At 38.0% G+C, this 20,953-nt stretch overlaps 1 protein-coding gene across 2 annotated transcripts; it reads right to left on the bottom strand.

The window, feature by feature from the left end:
- Positions 1 to 205: 205 nt before the first annotated feature.
- Positions 206 to 20,902, bottom strand: LOC145477889 (xaa-Pro aminopeptidase 1-like). Of its 2 annotated transcripts, XM_081455755.1 has the most exons (25): positions 20,804 to 20,902; positions 20,151 to 20,281; positions 19,326 to 19,389; positions 18,863 to 18,967; positions 18,666 to 18,706; positions 17,609 to 17,660; positions 17,108 to 17,130; positions 16,345 to 16,471; positions 14,703 to 14,798; positions 13,602 to 13,683; positions 12,345 to 12,501; positions 11,131 to 11,175; positions 10,205 to 10,291; positions 9,137 to 9,187; positions 8,877 to 8,935; positions 7,240 to 7,317; positions 6,708 to 6,779; positions 6,173 to 6,233; positions 5,745 to 5,814; positions 5,100 to 5,204; positions 4,543 to 4,614; positions 3,529 to 3,605; positions 3,304 to 3,351; positions 2,392 to 2,442; positions 206 to 1,869 (listed from the first exon to the last, which is right to left on the bottom strand). In XM_081455755.1, the coding sequence occupies exons 2-25, from the start codon at positions 20,262 to 20,264 to the stop codon at positions 1,750 to 1,752; spliced, it is 1,857 nt and encodes a 618-aa protein (XP_081311881.1). In that variant the 5' UTR covers positions 20,265 to 20,281; positions 20,804 to 20,902; the 3' UTR covers positions 206 to 1,749. The 2 variants fall into 2 exon arrangements, with proteins under 2 accessions (XP_081311881.1, XP_081311882.1); XM_081455756.1 differs by lacking the exons at positions 18,666 to 18,706; positions 19,326 to 19,389; positions 20,151 to 20,281; positions 20,804 to 20,902 and having other exon boundaries at positions 18,863 to 18,952.
- Positions 20,903 to 20,953: the final 51 nt, after the last annotated feature.

The following is a 20,953-nucleotide window of genomic DNA, read 5'->3' as shown; positions in this document are numbered from 1 at the left end:
AAATTCGACTTCTTTACCATCGAACAAAGGACTTTGTGGAACTAAAATTTTAAATATGCCTTTGTCAGTCAGACACTATTATATCTCAATCGATTACGCGTTATCGGTGCAGTTCACAGATACATGCTTGGATATTTCTGTTCTGTATTGAGCCACAGTATTTCACATCTATATCAACTCTATTTTATTAATAAGCTGCAAAACAATGTACGTTTACAACTGCTATTAACCAGGGCGTCTATTTAATTAAAGCCTACTGTTTCTGTTTACATTCGGAGCACGAAAAGATTAGGAAATTTATTCAGTTTTATTGCCATTTCACTGCATAACAACACGTCTAGCTGCTCACAATTAAAAATTTCGACTAGAATGAAGGCTGTATGTCAGTACTAGTGGTATATCAAAATTTCTTCGACGTAATTATGACAAACGCTCGTCAAGTAAAGCTTTGCCTTTTTGATTTCGCCATTGAAGGAAAATCAAGTGAGAAGCGATCAGCGGCAACTGCTACATATCTTGTACACTGACAAAGCAAATAAAGGTATTAGCAGCCGCAAATATTTTATCCATTTCGGATCTGGAAATGAGGAAGGTTTTGAACATTCCCTGGAACAGCGGTGGAGTTGAGTTTGTTTTTTAGCAGATGTAACTTTTTCATGGTATTCAGTTCCGGTCTGAAGAGGAGAAGATAAAAATCACACAACTTGGTTTGAAATAAGGAAAGGTTTACAAGACGCATGCAGCACAACCCCACCTAGTTTTGTAAGACACACCCTCCTGCTGCCCCTCCCCCTCCCCACCCCTACACGAAGATGAACAGAATGTTCGACTTGAGTTGCATTGTTTAAAGTATTAACTTAAAGAACTAATGCCAAACTGTCAACAACTAACACCTTTTCTTTCTTTCTCTCTCTTTTTTGTTTGTTTGTTTGTTTGTTTGTTTGTTTTTGTTTCTCTATTGAGAGAAAAGTGACAACAGATCAAAACTGACTGCTAAATGTCTCGTCCCTCGACAGAGAAAATCTCCGGGGTACACCCATATATGGGCATCGTAGATATGTGTGATGCCAAATAATATAAATTTAATATGATGTATCCAAAGGTTTAATGTTTTAAATTTATTTTAAGGTACTTATTCTTTTAACAGATGCAACTTCTTGCTGCCATTCACGTCTGAAATAGGGTGAGAAAATTACTCTTCTTTTCATGAAATAGGTAAGAGTTAACCCCACCTTCACTATTTCGCTGGCTCAAGTACTCTGCGTATGCTCTATCCGAACACTGAATGTTTTGGTATTGTCTTCAGCGTTTGTCATTTTCGTTCCCAGTGCTACTCGTTTTATGTCATTTTGTTGACCACGTGACCAAACGAAACGGAGACTCTGGAGACGAGAATGCGTTTTGGAGTGAACAACTAAAACGATTTGAAACGAGTGGGTGGATGGAAAACGTTCGACGCGTTTTCGATGCAAAGACGCCGATTGATCTTTCACAGCCTTAGCGTGCGTACAGAAAAGTGCTTACGAAAAGGAGAGTGTTCTTGCGCGCAAAAAAGGCCTTCTCTCCACAAATTACTCAGGGTTAACAAACGTTAATGACGTAAACTGTTTCATTTTTTTGATTTTTCATTATTTCAAAGGAATTTAATCAGTCGCAAGACATACAAAGCATTCGTAAAACACGTTCCTATTTCTTTTCGATAACAAAAATTCTCCTGGGTAGCGAAGGTCACTTTAGCAGCTCATCATTTCAACCAAGAGGAATCGTCTCCTTCAGAAGCCAGTTGAGAGCGCTTGTGCGACCCTGTTCTCTTAAAGCCGATCCAACTTTCTCCGCACATAACCCGTGGTACCAGTTAAGCCACTCGACCTACAAAAAAAGTGAAACTTTGTAAGAGTTTCGTTCTTATTGTGGTTGTCGTTAAACCAAACAGAAACCTGATCTGTTCTGTTCTGTTCTCTGCTTCTCTTTGCTTCCGAATAGAAAACATTTCTATTGGAAGTAAAGGAGGCAAATAATATGAACAGTTGGCTATTTACAAGCGTGACCGAGCAGTTCAAATTGGAGCTACAGTAAAACATATCCAGGTAGTGGTCAGCACGGAACTCGAACCCGGGACCGCGAAATTGCGAGTCCAATGCGCTGACCACTCGGCCACGCTGCCTCCCCATAAAAATCATAACAATTATCAGAATAAGGAAAAGTAACCTCGAGCAAACTGGTCGGCGACAACTGGTGAGATATTCACAAGGAGTGGTCTGATTATCACAATGGGAAATATACGTAATTCAAATCAACTTAATTTTTAAACATCTAAACGAAATACATATTTAGTGCAGCAAGTGTCACTGTACTAACGATAAGACGACCAAAATTAACAGCTCAACACACCTCTTCAGACGTTAACATGGAAGGTAGAAGAAGCTTCGTTTGGATTGGAAACTACAAAACATAAGGAAGGCATTATGTTTAATACCCATGACTTAAACTTACTTCAAGAGTAAAATTAGAATTGTAACATTCGTCATAGGAAACAAAACAAAACGAACTTCTCTTGATCTGAAGTCAGCGGAGCCAGCAAACACTGATTCCAAAGAAGGTAATAAATGAGTAACACAGAATGCTGGCAAAGCGAGAAGCGAGAACAAGCGAGACAAATTCTCTTCCTCTCACTTTTTTTCCTCTTTCCAATCCACGGACTAAGACACAGATTGACTACTATTGGTAGGCTAATCAACAATTATTTCATGACTAGAGCCCGCGTTGGTGGACACGGGGTAATAAATGAAAAACAAGGCAAGTTTGTTATAATCATCTTGTATTCAACAAAAGCGAATCGAGTAACTGTTTTGTTAAAGATACTACTCTTGTTTTGTTACATTCTTCAATCGACTGGTTGATGTGGACATTTCAGTTTCATCTAGACGAAGTGATGACAAAAAAGGCGGGACCATTTGACGCAGTTGTTGTCTTTTAGGGTTGAATAAACCATGTCAGGAAAGCGAGCGAGGGGCAGCTTTCTTCCGAAACCTCATCTGAAGCCTGGTCTAAAGCTTCTTAAGTCGTCTATATTCTGGAAAATTGGGACAAACGAGAAACGTTTACTGAAAGATCCGAAAACATATCCTTGCCGATTGTAAATAGCCATAGTCAGCAACGGTCAAGAACGCTCATTATCAAAAGCTGTATCTTTTTCTGAGCAAAGTATTCAATTCTTTAACCATTCCTTGACCCTGAAAATAAGATCTCTGGTATAAACTACATTGCTTAACCGTGGAAACAATTTTGTTGAAAAACGCTTACCAGAGTAATCGGTTCAAAACCCAAGTAGCCTCTGTCCTTAAAGTTGTTCTGTGAATTGAACAAGGCGTAAGAATATGAAACAATCAAACTTAAATCAACATAAGAAACGTTTTAACATGCGAAAGTCCTTCTTTATGATCAGCTTTAACTGAAAATCTACTCCGTTTATTACCTGACAAAGATGACTAAATATTACATTAAAAAATATGAAGGTCAATTTTTCACCTCAAGTTCGACAGGTTTTACAAGTAACACATTTTCGATACGGATTCCGAATGCGCCGTCTTCATAGTAACCAGGCTCTAAAACAAACAAATGAACAAACGAATTGTTAAAATGTCTTAATAACAACCCCTAACATTGATTATCTTCCTTAATGTGTTAACGGTTAGTTCTCATGCTGCAGTTACTGAAGCCAAAATTATAAAAAAAAAGAAAAAATCGGGAACAACACTTACTCCACAAAATCAACGCTACTTGTCTTCAAACTGATAGTTTAAAAGCTAATTATAAGAAGTCAAAAATGCACCAAAATTTCGGCTGCGTCTATCCTGCATGGGGTGAAATCAAAATCTCTTACAATTAGTCCATATCAAAATTTTTGCCCCTTGCTCGCGAGTCAGCAGTTTTTTATTTCTAATTCTTAGTTACATTACGTCTATCATTCTCTTCTCATCTGTGTTAAAAGTTTCCTAAGAACTAATATACAAATTTGTTCCGCGCTTTATCTTCACTGACTTGTCTCGACTTTGAAATACGTAATCCCATACGTAATCAAGCAAAAGAGGACCTCAAGAAACACTTCCGGTTGCACCCGCCTTACGCTCGGACAAATATCACAACCGAAATAGCGGTTAGTTTACATTAGACCTATGTGATGTTGTTCTATTGCATGGTAACTGTTGTTATTTTCAATTTTTTTCTTAATTTAGCATGCAGTTATCGCCTCACATTGCTAACGGCCGCTATTTGACATGGCATACGACAGATTGGTTCACTGCCGTCACTGACAGAAGTCACACTGAACTTCACTGCACTAATGTTAGCTCATACGTCGAGTTTCTCCCTACCGTATCAATACTTAATCAAGCAAACATGTGATGAGAATCAAGAAATCCATCGACTAAGAGACATCGTCATCATGTACCACCAAGCAAACTCTCAAAACAAAGGTTAAAATAATTATGTGCCAATAAGTTTGGAGATTTGACAGTTTGACCTCGGAAATATAACACTCACCGTCAGTAACCATCATGCCAGCTTCTAAAGGAGCCTCGTTCTCTACTCCCCGGGGGCCAATCCTCTGAGGACCTTAAAAAAAAAAATGCAATAACCAAAACCAAGGCTGTCGCCCTAACCAGTCACAAAGGACACCAACAATCCAGTGAACCAATCACCACTTGCAAACATACGAGGGCGCAAAGCGCGGGAAAACGTCTCTGAGCGAGTCACGGCAGGTTTTAGCTTTACTTCTGATTGGCTGAAAAGTGGCGCGAGTTTTTAAACCAATCACTAAGCTTGTAAATGCAAAACGTTCCAAAGCGAATGCATACAACTTTTGCACTCCAAAAGTCGAAACCGTTCCGAGAAAGAAACTTCTTCGTCACTCGTCGTCACGTGTCTTTTGGCAGGTTAGTTGTCCTTTGATGGGCTCTCATGGGAGCAGAAGAAAGTTAGAAATCGCAATTTAAAAAGCCAATTCAAAAATCAACATTCCGTTATGCTTTCTTGTACGCTCTCACGCTTTCACACCACCCACGCACGCACGCCCGCACGCACGCCCGCACGCAACGTACCTTCATGTACATGTAAAAACGAACCAATCCCATGTCCTGTCCCATGCAAGTAGTCCAGTCCAACATCCCATAACGCCATGCGAGCTAGAGTGTCCAATCTGTGACCTGCAATAAGTAAAGCACGACACTATTTATCCAACGAGTCCGAAGAGGTTTAAAACAGGGCAAACAAGATTGTCTTGTAGACATATCAACTTCACGTCTGCTGGCATGAAGGTCTTCCCCCAGTATCTGGAATAAAACCCTAACTAGTCAAAGAAGTTAAGCGATTTCTTGTAGGAAATCAGAGTTTCATCAATATCCTTAGCGATGAAATGAACAAGTTAGTAACGTGAAGTATTGAGGTAGTAAAGCTGCAACTGGTTGAAAGAAATACTAAATAGTAAATTGTCACAGACTAAAAAGGAGTACAGTTTTCAGAATCTGTGAATCAGTATCAGGTAACAATGAACCTGGTGTTTCGCAAGATCAAATAATTCCCCTCCCACGCTTCCAAGCTCAATTAAGCCCCTACTCTGTTACCTAAACTCAGTCCTCCCCTTTCCCCTCCCCCTTCCCCTTCCCCCTTCCACCTACCCCCTCCGCCCTGTAGGTGTTTCTCTGATCGAAAGGTAAACATTCATGACATCATATTTGCGTTGTTACCTGTAGTCTTGTTGGGGAAGACGGCTCTCGCAAGCGCAATATGCCCCTTTAACACGCGAGTAAAGCATTCCTATAACAGAAAGAGAAGACGTTTCCCAGAGATTATTATGTCATAGGCATCAATGTCGGTTCCTTTGTGAAAATGTATCAGATGTTATTTAAAGAAACTGTTGCCAAAATGGACGATGCTTTCGATTCGACCTTCCTATTACGTTTTCAGTGCCACTGGAGCCGAAAAGGTAGAAAAATATTCCAGTCTACGGTATCATTGTAGTATGCTCTACAATCAATTTTGTCACTATACGAGAGCGACAAAACGCAGTTAACCACAGGCGTTTTTTCGCACGTCCATACATGTAATTAAGCAATACATGTTAAGGAGTAATTCAGTTCCAAATTAGTCACCAGTCCATTTACTAAAAACTCACCCGTTCCCATTTTGAAGGAGCACCAAAATGCCACGTGCGAGTCACATCAGTTGTACCATCCCTAGATAACAAAAGGTATACTGTGTAAAAATGCCATGTAAATCACAAAGTCCGGAGAATCCCGATAATTGAACTCTAACTGGCTAAGGGTGGAAAGTTCTTAGCATGGAATTGAGGCTCCAGTATGGAAGCGAGGCACGTGCTTACCCTTAGCATTACAAATTGAATAATAATACGCTCTTTCTGTAGACATCAAAAGTCGCCGTCAATATGAAGCCAATATCAAGCTCAATTTTCTCGAAAAACAAGTCACTATTGTGATTGCCGGAGTCTTTCTCCGGAATCAGTATCAGATCTTGCCAGGCATGAAAACTTTATTCCACGCAATAAAATGGATAAAACCTTTTCTGACAATGGGGCCGAGATCGAACGAACGACGAAGTAGCTTTTCGCTTATTTTTGTAATTAATTTAAACCCTCGTTTACATATTAGTGTATTTTCACGTAAGAACGGCACAAACAAAAGCATATTTACTTAAACTGTGCTCCAGAGTCGCACAAGTACAGCTCTTCATTGGAAATCACACGATCGGTTTCCTCGGCTGGTCTGTGGAACAACGCATAGAAGTCCTTTATTCTAATTCATTATATATAACAAGTAGATTCCATGTTGTCGTACTTCTGTTCAGTAATAGATCACAGAGGACGTCAAAATGTGGTAAGAACATCAAGGACACACTCGGCTATCGCCTCGCGTGCCACTGTTTTATACTTACCACGTATTGACGTCATCTGTGATCTATAACTGAACAGACGTACGGCAACATGGAATCTATTTCTTAAATATATCATTTACATGTCGGTCAGCCGGTTAGTCCATCAGTCAGTAAATGCAATCGCGAGTTGATCACATTAGAACTCCTGCTCTTGAACGGGATACACTTTCTTGGCAGTATGCATGCTTAAACTGAGTTTTATTTCTTCGCACAGTGACCCTTGAAGTTAAAATGCAGATCTGCTTTGAAACATAGCTGCTGCTCTTTAGCAGTTCAGGTCGAGTTACGTACCTGTAATGAATGACTGCCCCATTAGGGCCCACACCCGAGATAGTCTCAAAACTCAGGCTTATGAAGTTCTCTTGTTCCCTAAAATAAAGACAGGCAATTAAAAAAAAATGATCTTTATAATTATAAGAACACGCTTGGTAAAACTTGAGGAGAAGCACAACTTACAATGACATCATAAAACGTCCACTTGTAGTATAAGACAGTACAATTGCTGGTGCTTGGACCGTTTTCAAAGTTTCACCTGAACATCAAATTAGTGATTTTTTATTCAGCTCATGCATATAATTATTAAGTAATTTTACATCTAGAAATGGCACAAAAAAAAAAAAAAAAGATTTTATTTCATTTATATTAAAAGTAAGCTCGAGCTGGAGGGCTAAATTGACCTGTTGCTTTTCTTGTTAACTCCTCTTACAAAAAAAGAAAGCTCTATATTGGCAGCAGAAGAATAAAAGGACAACAAGGAAGGAGAAATAAATTACAGCATGTAATATAAAATCATGTTTAGCGTAAAGGAAAATTACTTCGTTTCTTGTTCTGACTGTAGATAACGTTTTATTTGTTTCGAAAATGCAAACACAGCTGGAGGATCTTATAGCTTTCCAAATATCGATTGCCAAGCAAAGAATCGATTGGTTACCTACATTAGTTCAAACTCTAGACTTACAAAGATTTTGTTTAGCGCTATATCACTTGAGTTGTAACAATGAATGTTACTAGTATATTGAAACATGTTGTCAAATAGTTTGGACAAAAGGCCTATACAATAACACGAATGTAAGTCAAAGCATCAACATTCTTCTGATTGACCGCCATTCATTTGTTTTAGTTACGTTAGTTCTACGAACCAGATAATAAATCGAGCCTTGATTTGAACCCCAAGCTGAGACAAACCCTAGAAGATAACTTCTCCGCTACGTGCGTACCTATGGACTGAAGTAATATCTCCATTCAACTGTTTGAACATGTATTGCTCCTGAACTCGTAGATGACTGAGTCGCTTACGATTTGAAATCTGTTTAAGCTACAGAGATGAGGTTTTCAACTATCATCTACATTTTGACGGCTTTGCAAACAAGTCTAGGCGACGTATACATACATACTATATCCGCCCCAGTTAGGCTTTTCAGGATAAAGGTACAAAAAATATATATAAACAAATAAAAATGACTAAAAAGGTCTATAAAAGAAATACATCAGTGTGATGAAAACCTTAGAAATTTGGAGATTTAGTGTTTTCTCAAACAACGTTAGAAGTCCTTTAGTGAAGGTTTCAATTTGAGCGCAGAATAATGTTCTTCGTCCGGTTGTAAAGAAGAATCTGTAAACTCTGCGAGTTTATTGTGCGTTTGGTAATGGGCATATCTAGAAAATGAGGCGTCCAGCGCACACCCAGTCGTACATTTAAAAGTCATTATTGCCAGATGGTAGTGGAGATACAGTCCCACTGGTAACCACTCTAGATCTTTATACGGACTGACTCACTTTGAGTGTCCTGTTTTGTTTTGGCGGGTGTCTCCGAACCAATCAAAGAGGCCGTATGTATCTCGTTTTTATCGGTGTTCAGAAAATAGTCGTAAAAAATTATAACTCTTTTATTACACTGTGTAACATAGCAAGTCCTTTACCTGTCTTACCTTCTTAATTCTTCAAGCTTTGCTGCACCCGTAACTTCAGTAAGCTCATCCTTTGGAACCTACGCAATAGCAAAATCAGAATCAAGGATCTGTTTACTAAACAGCGTTCGATAATTTGGGAAATTTCCTTGTTGTTGTTATTGTTGTTCGGTGTTGTTGTTGTTGTTCAGTGTTGTTGTTGTTATTGTTGTTCGGTGTTGTTGTTCAAAGTTGTTGTTCAGTGTTGTTGTTGTTGTTGTTGTTCAGTGTTGTTTGCTTACCTCTTGCTCCAGCCAGGAGAAATATTCACACAAGGCAACTGCGTCTCTTATCTACAGAGAGAGAAAATGGATGAAACCAGAGTATGAAGTACTCCAAGCCAACACGCCCTTATACTATAATGTTACAGCTAAACTAGCCTAAAGGAAAAAATTTCCCAGTCTAACAGTTATTGCAATGGCATCACTAGGCCCTGACTCCTTGATATTTTAGTATTTAATTTAAGTCCTGATGTTTTACCCGTGTAACAAACAAACAAAACAAACAAACAATCAAACAAACAAATAAATAAATACATAAATAAATAAATACATAAATAAATGCCTGAATAAATAAATAAATACATAAATAAATACATAAATTAAATAAATAAATAAATAAATAATTAAACAAACAAACAAATAAATAAATAAATATAATCTAATGACGGTTTTGGAATTTATCACAGTATCTAGCGACTTGGTTGCTACAAGTTCTTGTAGTGCCTTCTTAAGCAGCTCACTATTTTACATTTAGAAATTAGCTATGAGCTCAACATTTCTGCGGGGTTATAGTTGATGAGGCCGAAGGCAATTGTTTGAGTAGAATTCTAAATAAGTCTCAACAATTGTAACTACTTTTATTAACAACGATTTCCAAATTGCGCGGACTGAACACGGGGCCACCGATCATTTGAGAGAGTAAACTGCGGGTAAATTTCACGTAACCAGAACTGAGCAGTTTACTTGTTTGTATTTCTTCCTCAACGCGCGCACTCGATGCATGACGTGGCGAGACACTGCGACTGGCATGAATTACGGCGAACGTCCTTAAAGTCGAGCAACAGTAAGTCATTCTATTGGTCTTCTCAGTTATATTTCTAAATCTTCCAAAGATACTTCGGGATAGCGAGAAAACATCGCTATTTTATAGAAAACCTCCAGCCACTGCACTTTAATGGTTATATCGTGTACGATAACTCGGCTAATCAGATTGCAGCATTTGAATCAGTGTGCAAGAAAAATTATATTAAACATCATATTGTACTAATGTGCACCTTACTAACTTAGTATCAGCATTTATGTACTCACATGAGCTTGTTTCATGCCCTCAATTTCCACTGAGTTCTTGACTGCTTTGCTGCGAGCCAGTGGTGATGGATCAGAGATGAGATGAGTCTGTAGCAAAAAAAGCAGAAAAAAAATAAAAAGCAAGATATATAAATATCATTTTAGGGAAATAAATCGTACCAGGACTGTGAGGGTCAAATGAATTCGTTGAACACCTAGGCGCAATAAACGTTTACCAAGAGTAAGAAAAACCAACAATAATGGTTGGTGTTGATTTTTAAGGCACACACATGAACACTGTAAAAGATTCACATCTCAAGAAATTGCAAGAGGTCACTCTAAACTCGAGATCTACGGTTAAGCCAAGTCTCAGTTTCTTGGGCAAGGACACGTTTTAAAAGGGACACAGTGTCCTGGCTGATTATCCAAAGTTCTCTTTCGTAAATTTGAGTACCAAACTACGAATGCCACCATGTATAGAAATAAACTGCCTGGAAAGGAAGATTCTTCAGACCAACACAGAACATGTATTTTGGACTAGTACTGGAACAGTTAAATTTGATTTCGAAACAAGAGGTTAAGAAATAAAGATTGCCATTCTTGTGCAAATCTGAATCTTTCGGCACTGATTATATTTTACTCCTTCGCTGACATTTCTTTATTTTCAGCACTTTTGGAATCTTCCTTCTTTCTGTTTATAGCAAGTTCCCAGCCATACTGGTCATTACAACATAGGCTATCAGCCATAGCATGATCTCTATCCACCCAAGAACAAATCAGTACCGGAAAATCTTTGAACACATTGCAAATACATAGCAACACTTAATGAAGTCAATTCAAGGTACAAAGACTATGTTACAAGGACAACTCGGAAACATAGTCAGAAAAAGGAAGGTTAGATAACAGACCATTCCAGATTTCATTAGATAACAAATCCACAACCTTACCTTAGGAACAAGTCTTACTAGTGCTACACTGGAAGATGAACTAATCTAAAGAAAAAACAACAACAACAACAATGAGTAAAAGAGCGACTACTTAATGGCACAGTGGAAGGATACTTGAAATTAATAGCCGCAGCGAACGATTACAACAACATACATTATACTTTTAAAATGTTTTCGGTGGGAAGCATTAAAATGACACTGGTAATCAGGAGTTTTTCTTCAGCCTTCCAGCAGAATAACCAACCAAGTGCAAGATTTCCTAAAGGCCCCCTCCACACTACGTCAGATGTATTTGAAAACACAGCTTTATTTTTTATGGTTAGGTCTACCGTCCTCACTAATCCGTCACGAAAACGGAGCTTTTCGAAAACGCTTTTTACAATAACTGTCTAATTTCTCGCGCGCTGATTGGCTCATTTTTATCACCAATAAGAGTACAGACGGATAAAATTATAATTTATGCAAGCTTTCAAGTTCAACTTTCAGCTGTCAAACTGTCAACTTTTTAACAATGAGATTTTATGGACTTTTTTAAGAAGCCAATCAAAAAGCGAGAAAAGCTATTGGCATTGTTCGCGTCATTTTGAATAAAATTCACTTATCTTTGTTTACAGCAAGTTTACAGCGTCTTTTCCCCTCATTTATTCCCGGCATTTGACCATTTTGGGGTCGTTATTGTAAAAAACAAATTGACATCAGTTTTTTATGCGTCTGTCTTCTTATTGATGATAAACTTCGTCATAACGTTGTCAAAGTTTTCTGCAGAACCACTCGCCTGCGGCTCGTGGTTCCACAGCCACTTTGACAATGTTATGAAACAATTTATCATCAATAAGAGGACAGACGCATAAGAAACTGATGTCAATTTGTTAACTTCAAACCGGAAGAATTTGAAAACGACGGCTTTTCGTTTTCGTGTGGACGGAAAACATTTGGGAAACAAAAAAATGACCGGTGACTAAATTAAATTCCCCCGGCGTAATGTGGACAGAAAACATTTGATGCATTTTCAGAGAGAAACTTTCGTTTTCAAATTCCTCCGATGTATATTGGACGGAAAACATTTGATGCGTTTTCAGAGTGAAACTTCCGTTTTTAAATTCCTCCGGCGCAGTGTGGACAGTGAAACTTCCTTTTTCAAATTCCTTCGGCGTAGCGTGGACGGGGCAAAGACTTTTCCATCACCCTATCACAATGCAGATGAACAGTCATACCCAAATCCTTGTTCCATTGTTAGCAGCTTCCTTGACAGCGTCCCATATTCCCTCATACGGACACACAGTCACTTTAGTCTCACTGTTGTCATTAGTACTGTCCAAGCCAAGGTGACTGGACACTGCTTTGTCAAGTTTAGCTACATCAATAAACAAGCTGAAAGCAGGAAGGGGGGGTAAAGATGGTATTGCAAAGTTAGAGTGGAATCGGGCATACCTTACTTACAAAAAAGTTTTGGACCTTTTACTTTGGACATTTAATTTTTGGACACTTTTCATCTCGTTTTGGGCAAATTTCAAACAAACATTTCGGACAACTTGCTGAAACATAGCTAGAGTAAGTTTACGCCTACAGAGTATGAACTGGACTGAAAAGTCTGTGAAATAATAGTTTTACTGCACCTTCAAGGTTTTACAGATACACCAACGAGAAAATAACACAAAATTCTATCAAGCCGCTCCGTATCTAAAGCAGCGTCTCAACTAGAGCTCGAACCACAAAGGGATTAAAAAGATCGAGCAAAGCCTAATCAGAGTTCTGGCTCTATCATGTATATTGGCCTTGAATACCGTGTAATGGTGCTGCCCAAGAAATTACGTCCTTGAAAGTTTTAAACTGTACTGTAAATATTTTGGAAGCTTAAAAATTTCGGACAGTTTTTCCGAAATTAACATCGTCCGAAAGGTTTTGGTACCTGAAGATATTGCATTTAATCAGGGGCACTTCATGGAAAACCATGATCTAACGCTGGGGTGTCAAACGTTGCGCGATTCGTCGTTGCGCAGAAGAGTTACCTAATTTTTTGAGCCTAAAGTAGAACACATTTGACATCGTCTCATGGAGATGTCAGAATGCTACAATAAATATGTATAGGAGAACTTTCAAACTAGAAGTTACTTTCTCTAGGAAAGCCCTTCGTGGATTTTCGTTCACACTTACTGAAAACATTTTCCTGGCTCTATAAAAAGATACCAGCTATACGATATATTGAGTGTGAAAGTTCACCTTATGGTCTGCCAAACTTCAAGGGACTGACGACAAATCATGAATGAATCATGAATCGTCCAATGTAATCTTTGAAACCACTGCAAAAAGATCATGTTTTATCATGACGTTTTTGACCAGTTTTTAATAGAGTGGCGAAAGTAATTGGGCAATCACTTTGGTTCCGGTGTTATTCAGACCTACTGGCGTTTATCGTCAGTTCCAGTAGTGATCCAAAAATGCTTAACAACAAAACATAGCACAGAACTTACGTTACTTCATCTAGTGTGATCAAAGCATAAGCAAAAAACACAGGATTGTAAACCACATCAGACCCTCTCAAGTTAAAAAGCCCTAACAACAAAAATAAGAGAAGGAAAGCTTCAGGTTTAAGATGTTCACTATTCAGCTCCTCCCAGACACTCATTCTTGAAGAAAATATTTCGCTTAGGGATAGGTCGATTATACGTAATATTTAATACTAACTTACAGGCCAAACAGAGTTTTTACGGTTTTGGGGTCTCAATAAAGCATAGATGTTAGTACCAAAGCAAAATCTTGGATTGCGACCTTTTTTGACCTTGAAAACAAGATTTAAATTGGTCGCTTGAACCATGCCCAGTAGAGTTGATCAAGCACGTGGAGATTGGTGTCTAATGATGTCCAATTGGCAAAAGTATATGAACAAAGAGTCTCTTGGAAAGAGTTCAATTCTAATTGACAATAACAGAAATACAAAACATTAGCTGTTGTAGATCAGTTTCTCCAAAATTCTAAGAAAACTGGTCATTTTATGTTGTTCTTAGTTCGAAAAGGACAGCTGAAAAATTATCAATGATGAAATGCAAAGTCAATGTTCTGCTCAACGCTCTTGCTGTCTCTCTCGTGATGGTCTGCCTACTAAGATCCCAAGTTTCTTTTCAGAATGAAAATGGCTTCATGAGATAAAATTTTCACAATAAGATCCGTGGCAAAATGACCTCAAAATGACCTCATTGTTATGTACGACTTGACCTCAACTATAAGCCTGGTGGTTTCTAGAGGTCACCTCGCCATACATTGAAATATTTATAATTATAAATAATTAATAATTTTATATTGTGTAAAAAGGCAAATAAACAGAATCTTGAATCTTGAATGGAGTTCAGGACCACACTTGAACCTAGGCTCTTCTCCGCTTAAACAGTGGATCAACCTTACTGGGTGTGCTGAAGAAGGAAATGTATTAAATTGTTTGCTTTCACTGGAGGTGGTGGGGGGGGGGGGGCAGGAAAACCCCATGGATTCAATATTTTTCGTCAGGACTCGTGCAAAGACAAAACCCTTGTAGGAGATATAGACACTTAAGACATATATATTATTAGATTCCTTACATGCAACTTCATCAAGAGCTGTAACCACCAAGGCATCAGCTTTCTTTTTGGTCAGTGTTCCACGTACTTCTTTAACTTTTTCATGCCAGCTTTTACCTATTTTAAAAAGAAATGATGAGCATAAAAAAATTCAGCAACTAATAAGGAAGCATTAATGATAGTGATCAGTACTGAGAACCTCCTAACAGAGTGCAATGCAAATGGCAGAGAGAACACTGGTCAACAGCTGGAATTACAGGATAATATGTTTTCACTGGGGAGCCTAAGCAATGAGGATGACGCCTTGTAAAAAATGAATTTATATTTTACAAGCGAAATTCGAGATTTTCTAGGTCTGTTCGGTACGCCAATGGCTCTAAAAACGTGCTTAAGCTGAATATGCAACAATGGCGTTCAATTCCAAATGGAAAGACGAAAAATTAGCCGTCGCCATTTACATTTCGTAGACGACGCAGAACTTGGTCATTTCACGTTGTTGTTTTGCAGAGGACGGCAAAGAAATGTACAAAGATCTATAACGCACGTGCACATGCAGCTATTGTTTTGCTCATTAAACCTTTTGTTTAGTGACATTCTCGTTGCCTCTACTACAATCAACACATTGCCCAAAAGACTTCATACACTAGATTAAGGCTATCAGACTCAACTTTCTTTGCATGTTGCTGGTAGTTTAATGCAAACTGGCCAATGCAAACTCTGGTTTACACATAGTCATACTCAGCCTTTTCAATATCATCCTAACAGTCCCAGGTTCCACATCACAGTATTTTCTTTGCACGTTGTCCCAAGCAATTTCTACACCCATTTGATTTACACACTGCCGAGTTGGAACAAGGGTAACATGTAAGAGGCAAGTGCCTTGTCTTGGACACACTGGCTCAAATCTGGACTTCTTAATCTAAAGTGCCTTCACTATGTACTGATCATAAGCCCAAGGATAGAGGTACATGTAATCTACAGTAAGGAGGAATTTGTGTACCAAGGTAGTGTCGGACCTCTCTACAACAGCCACCTTGGGGATAGAGGAAAGTAGCCATTGCAGAGAGGTGGCCGCTATGGGAAGGTACACGTAGGGATATAATATGATACCTGTCTTTTTAACTGGCCATTGTCAAGAAGTTATTTTGGCAGTTGGGATGTGCTTTATTGGCCGTTGCCATTGTGGAGAGGTGGTCGTTGTAGAGAAGTTAAAACAAGAGTAAATATACAGGATTGTATAGACTGTGTGCTGGGACAAACTAATGTGGCTTTTGTAGAGAGGTGGCCGTTGTACAGAAGTGGCCCTTGTTCACTTATGTCCAGGATTGAAGGCAAGTATTGTTTAATTATTACTTCATATTTGGCAGGGTTATTTGACATTATCAAATTACTTCATATTTGACAGAATTATGTGTGTGTGTTTTGGTGACTTTTTACCAATGAGGACACTTTGCGATGCTTATCATAAGGAATTTGAATCTCATTAACGTTCAATCCTGGACATATTTGCCCTTGTAGAGAGGTGACCATTGTAGAAAGATGGCTGTTGTTAAGAGGAGGCCACAATAGAGAGGTGACCGTTGCACAGAGGTGACTGTTATAGAGAAGTGGTCGTTAGTAGAAGTACACCTTACTGTACTTTGTTTTTGACAGCAGCACTAACCAGTAAAAGAAATGTCCATCACCATGAGCCCTGCCGTGGGTGGGTCAGGTCGACTGTGATCTTCCCAAACAAGATCAACCAAATTCTTCTCTGTGAACACTAGAGATAACCCTGCTGATAACAGCACCTATATGTCATATAGAATGCAAATTATTATCATTATTCATAAAATTTATTCTGTTGGTCAGAATAATTTATTTCAGGATTGTTGTAGTATCATTTGATGATACAACAATCCTGAAATAAATTATTCAAACAGAATAGTGCTAATCAAAAATAATTATTAATAATTAATTAAAATATATTTTCCTAACATTTACTTACATGTATACTACTAACATGTAATGTGGAAATCAATGCAAGATTAGCATAGATTTTACCGTTAATGTACTCCAGGTCCAGATGGACAAAAGCAGTTGAGACACTCCCCAAAATGTTGTATGTTGTTCAATGTTGTAACCACGTGACAGTGTCCACGGGTTGTATTTCAACATTGAAAAGGGGGAGGGGGGGTTAACTATCTACAAAAAAGATGCTTTTTGGAAATTACGGAAGGACGCCAATAGAAAGTGTTTGTTTTGCTCAAATGTGTCAACACTTTTGTCCATGAATGTAGCTAGGTACCTTCATTCTCCATATGTCACAGTAACTCTCTTGCCAACAATAATCATTGGCAAGAGTAATAATCATTGTTGAGCAATTATTGCTCAGCAATGATTATTACTGAATTTTGGACGAAACAGTGAAAATAATTAAAGCTTACCTGAGACATTTTGGACCACTTCCCTGGAAAAAAAAAAAAGAAAAAAAAAAAAAAAAAGAATAAATAAATCACCAGTAGACTACATGTAACTTAAGGGCAATGCATGATTCTAGTATCTAGCTTATAAAATGCCACTGACGTGGGCAAAAGAGTCATACAGTGTCATGCAATGTTGCTGTTTACATAGTCATGTAAGTTAGTTGCATAGTTAGCAGGTTATCTTGGAGCTTTCATGCTCTGAAATTTAAATTTGGAAAACCAGTTACTACTCTCCTAGACAGTTAGTGAAGTAAAAAGATCAGACATTCAAGACTGGACGAATTAAGCTTTCAAATTCTTGAAATTATAGTAAAATATTGCACATACAGCTAACTAAAGGTACACGAAAGGTTGACTGTCACCAACTCCAACAGAGATTTTAAGCATAAACCACATAGGCATTGAGTGTGGTAACTTTACCGAGTTATTGTATGACAGGTGTACATGTAGCCAAGATCTTACCGCGAGTAATGAGCCACGGGTCAATCCCAACCTTTGATCCAGTCGGTAACTCCTGTGACAATTTAAAAAGACTTGATATTCAATATACTATGTTTTACTGTACACCAACACCATGCTCAAAAATATAGCGCTTAGCCCTTAAGCACTGAAATAATAACTTACAATTATATAATTATAACTGCTACATGTACTTTGCACGAGTCTCTCAGCCAATACCATCACAGCTAAACTGAAGAATCACTTTCAACAGACCAGACTCATAACATCATAACTTAACTTAATTTATTTCTTTAGTAATTCATTGGGAGTGTCCACAATTAGTTGGCCTCCCGGCTGACTGGAAGTTTTAGACACTTAAATAAAGTTTATTGATTGATTGATTGATCATCGATTGACTACAAATTATTCATTTGACTCTGAAGATGACTTCCGCTCAGGTTGTCGAAACGTCACTAGCCAACCACAGTTCTTTTCAGAACTACCCTCACCTACATGTAGACAATCACACAAGACAAACTGCTAATAACTGCTAATTCCATTTAAAAAAAATTGAGCAAAAGCACATTTACAAAAACAAAATCATTTAAATCTTAATGACGAGTTAGAAAACAAAAAATATATTAGCCTAATCTGTAGAACAACAATATTATTTTATCCTTTCATTATTCATTTATTCATTCCTTTTCAATCATTATTCATTCATACATGTAACTCTTTCAAAAGTTAATCAATAATAAAATTAACTAAAGGTGAAAGAAGTACTTGTAAACATCATGAATGAAAAGCAAGACTAAAAATTGCATTTTCAATAATTTAATTATAATAAAACTTATAAATCTACTGTAGTGGAATTCTCTTCTCTCTGAATGTCTTTTGGCTTGTCAAGTGCACTAATTAAGTCTAATCATGAGGCCACTGCACCTCCACAAAAGTTATAAATTATATTTTTGTTCTTTTCCTTGTATTTTCTGCTTAAGTTGACCATAAAAAAATATAACTCCAGATAATTAAGAGTATATTTGAGATTAAGTAGTTACTGTAGTGAATTTATTAGTACCTGAATAAGCCAGTCTTCCTGAGAGAGTGTGTCAGGTAACCCTGCAATGGCACATGTATGACTATCACATTAAAAAAGACATAGTCATGACATACAGTCATGTACAGCCAGCCACAAACTGATATTAATAGTATACACTATGTCAGTGTATATGTTAAAATGGTCCATACTGTTTGTCAAATTGGGACAAAACTTACCATCCCTCATCAAAGTCCAATTCGAATCCAGTTGTTTCTCAGCCTGCAGATGATACCGTCCATCTGTCCATAGCGCTGCCTTGGTTTCTGTGACAATTGCAGTACCTATGTGTATATTAAGTAATTCCAAAATTAGTGTGTGAAGAGCACACTGCTATGACAATCAGAATGGGACATAATGATTGATGAAATGGACTACCCATTGAGTGATCTTGGATCCCAGACTTCAAGACAGGTGAGCCTTCTGCTGTGGTGTTCAGAAAGAAACTCAGTTCTTGTAGAGCCTCTCTAACGGCAGATCCAAAGGGTTGGGAGTGTAGAGTGAAAGAGAACGGGACATGGAAATCTGTTGATATCTAGTTGCAGTTGTTTCCTGTGGTTGTTGTAAGTTATTTTTGTAAGGTTGCTCTTATTTTTGTTTAAATAGTTGTTTTTAGTTTCATTTTTTTTGCAAATCATATACCTGCTGAGCCATTGAAGCCAGAAATAAATTCTCTTCTTAGGTCACATGAGGCAAGATATTCATTCTGCAAAACAATACTTACATGTATTATTAGTGATTATAATAATAAACTATAAGATAGCTGTGGTACACTCCATATTTTGTGAATTCAAACTTCAACAATAGCATCACACCGGAAGGTTATTACCTAATAGTATATGACTGAGAAAAATATTTCAATATGATTGTTAGCAACCTAGACATCAAACACAAGGAGCTAATGCAAGGAAATATTAATTACAGCTAAATAATCCTCTACAGTAACACCCAATGCATTGTCTACCTATGATACTACATAATATTTAGTTTTGTGGGAATGAATACAGTGGCGGATCCAGACCTTGAGCTACGGGACGGGGGGCAGTTTGTCTTGCTTGCCCTGCCAGCTTCCTCCTTCCAAATCCCTTCTGGGGAGGGGGAGGGGGGGTATGGATATTTTCTTGAACTGCACATTTTCCAAAATGAGCAGTACCAGAAAATATCCATACCCCTTCCCCCACCCAACAGAAGGGATTGGAATTTCCTGGGGAGTGGAGGGGGGGGGGGGGGGGTCTCTAAGACCAAAAAATTTAAAGAAATGTATCAAGTTTAATTGGAATTTCCAGAGGGGTGGCGGGGGGGTCTTGGAAAAAATCCTTTCCATGGGGGAGGTATAGATGTTTTCTGGAACCGCACAATGGTGAAGAAATCAGCGCTAGTTTCATTTGAGATTTTCAAACCAAATTTTTTCAAGGTTAATTTATTGCAAAAACACATTGCATAATTAATCAAGTGTGATTAGTTAACCTGATGTGCATCTCCAGAAGGGATAATGTAAGCTTGAATTGCTTCAGCCAGTTGATGTTTACTTCTCATTAATGACCTGAGTTGACGCAACAGATGTCCTGTAGGTTTTGCCATAATTCCAGCAAAATGATCTACACAAAAATTAAGTGTAACAAAACAGGAAGTACACAATGTAATACATGAGGTTGAAGTATTAAATAAATTAATCTGATATGAATGATTTTTTTCCTACATATGCACCGTCAATGCCAGAATGTAGTGGCTAGAGCTATACTCGCCTACCACATGGGGTTGTACATGTATGACCTGTTTTCTTAAAGACAAATAAACTTTATAGGCTTGAATTCACATTCATATTTTGTTAATTCAATTCTTCCAGAAAGACTCTGTCTGAAGCCAAGGCGGAGCTAGAGCAGCTAACGTGTGTTTGGAAGTAATCAACGCGAGTACATTTTATAGACCAGTGTTTTTGAACAAAAGCAAATTTAACTCTTTCACCAAGACGAATCGTTAATGTTTAAAATAAAGTTAGCCTCTAAGACATTCGACGCAAATTTGATCACAGAGATAAATTTGCGGGCGATCGTTAGCATATCACCTGCCTGCTCTATACACGTCAGCTTACAATAAAATTTTGGGATATTAGGACTTACCAGCAAAGATTTACGAGGTGGTCCTGGTTTAAGGCTATTTTGGTTTCATTTCAAAGGTTTTCCGCATCTTTCGCTAAAAAAGCGCAGGCCAAAAATGTGTAGCAATCTGAGAGGGACTGGAGACTGGACCCCAGGAATACTCGTCAGCTA

This window comes from Orbicella franksi, chromosome 2, assembly GCF_964199315.1.
Source record: "Orbicella franksi chromosome 2, jaOrbFran1.1, whole genome shotgun sequence".
NCBI lineage: Eukaryota > Metazoa > Cnidaria > Anthozoa > Scleractinia > Merulinidae > Orbicella > Orbicella franksi.
The sequence above is the reverse complement of the archived record's forward strand: the minus strand, read 5'-3'. Positions and strand labels throughout refer to the sequence as shown.

Bases quoted from the DNA above. Each gene is read 5' to 3' on its own strand.
- LOC145477889 (XM_081455755.1), bottom strand. From the start codon at position 20,264: ATGGCAAAACCTACAGGACATCTGTTGCGTCAACTCAGGTCATTAATG. The intron at 10,292-11,130 runs GTAAGGTTGTGG...TTTTTGCTACAG, and splicing joins TAGTAAGACTTGTTCCTAAG to ACTCATCTCATCTCTGATCC. The intron at 5,205-5,744 runs GTAACAACGCAA...TACTTATTGCAG, and splicing joins CTTCCCCAACAAGACTACAG to GTCACAGATTGGACACTCTA.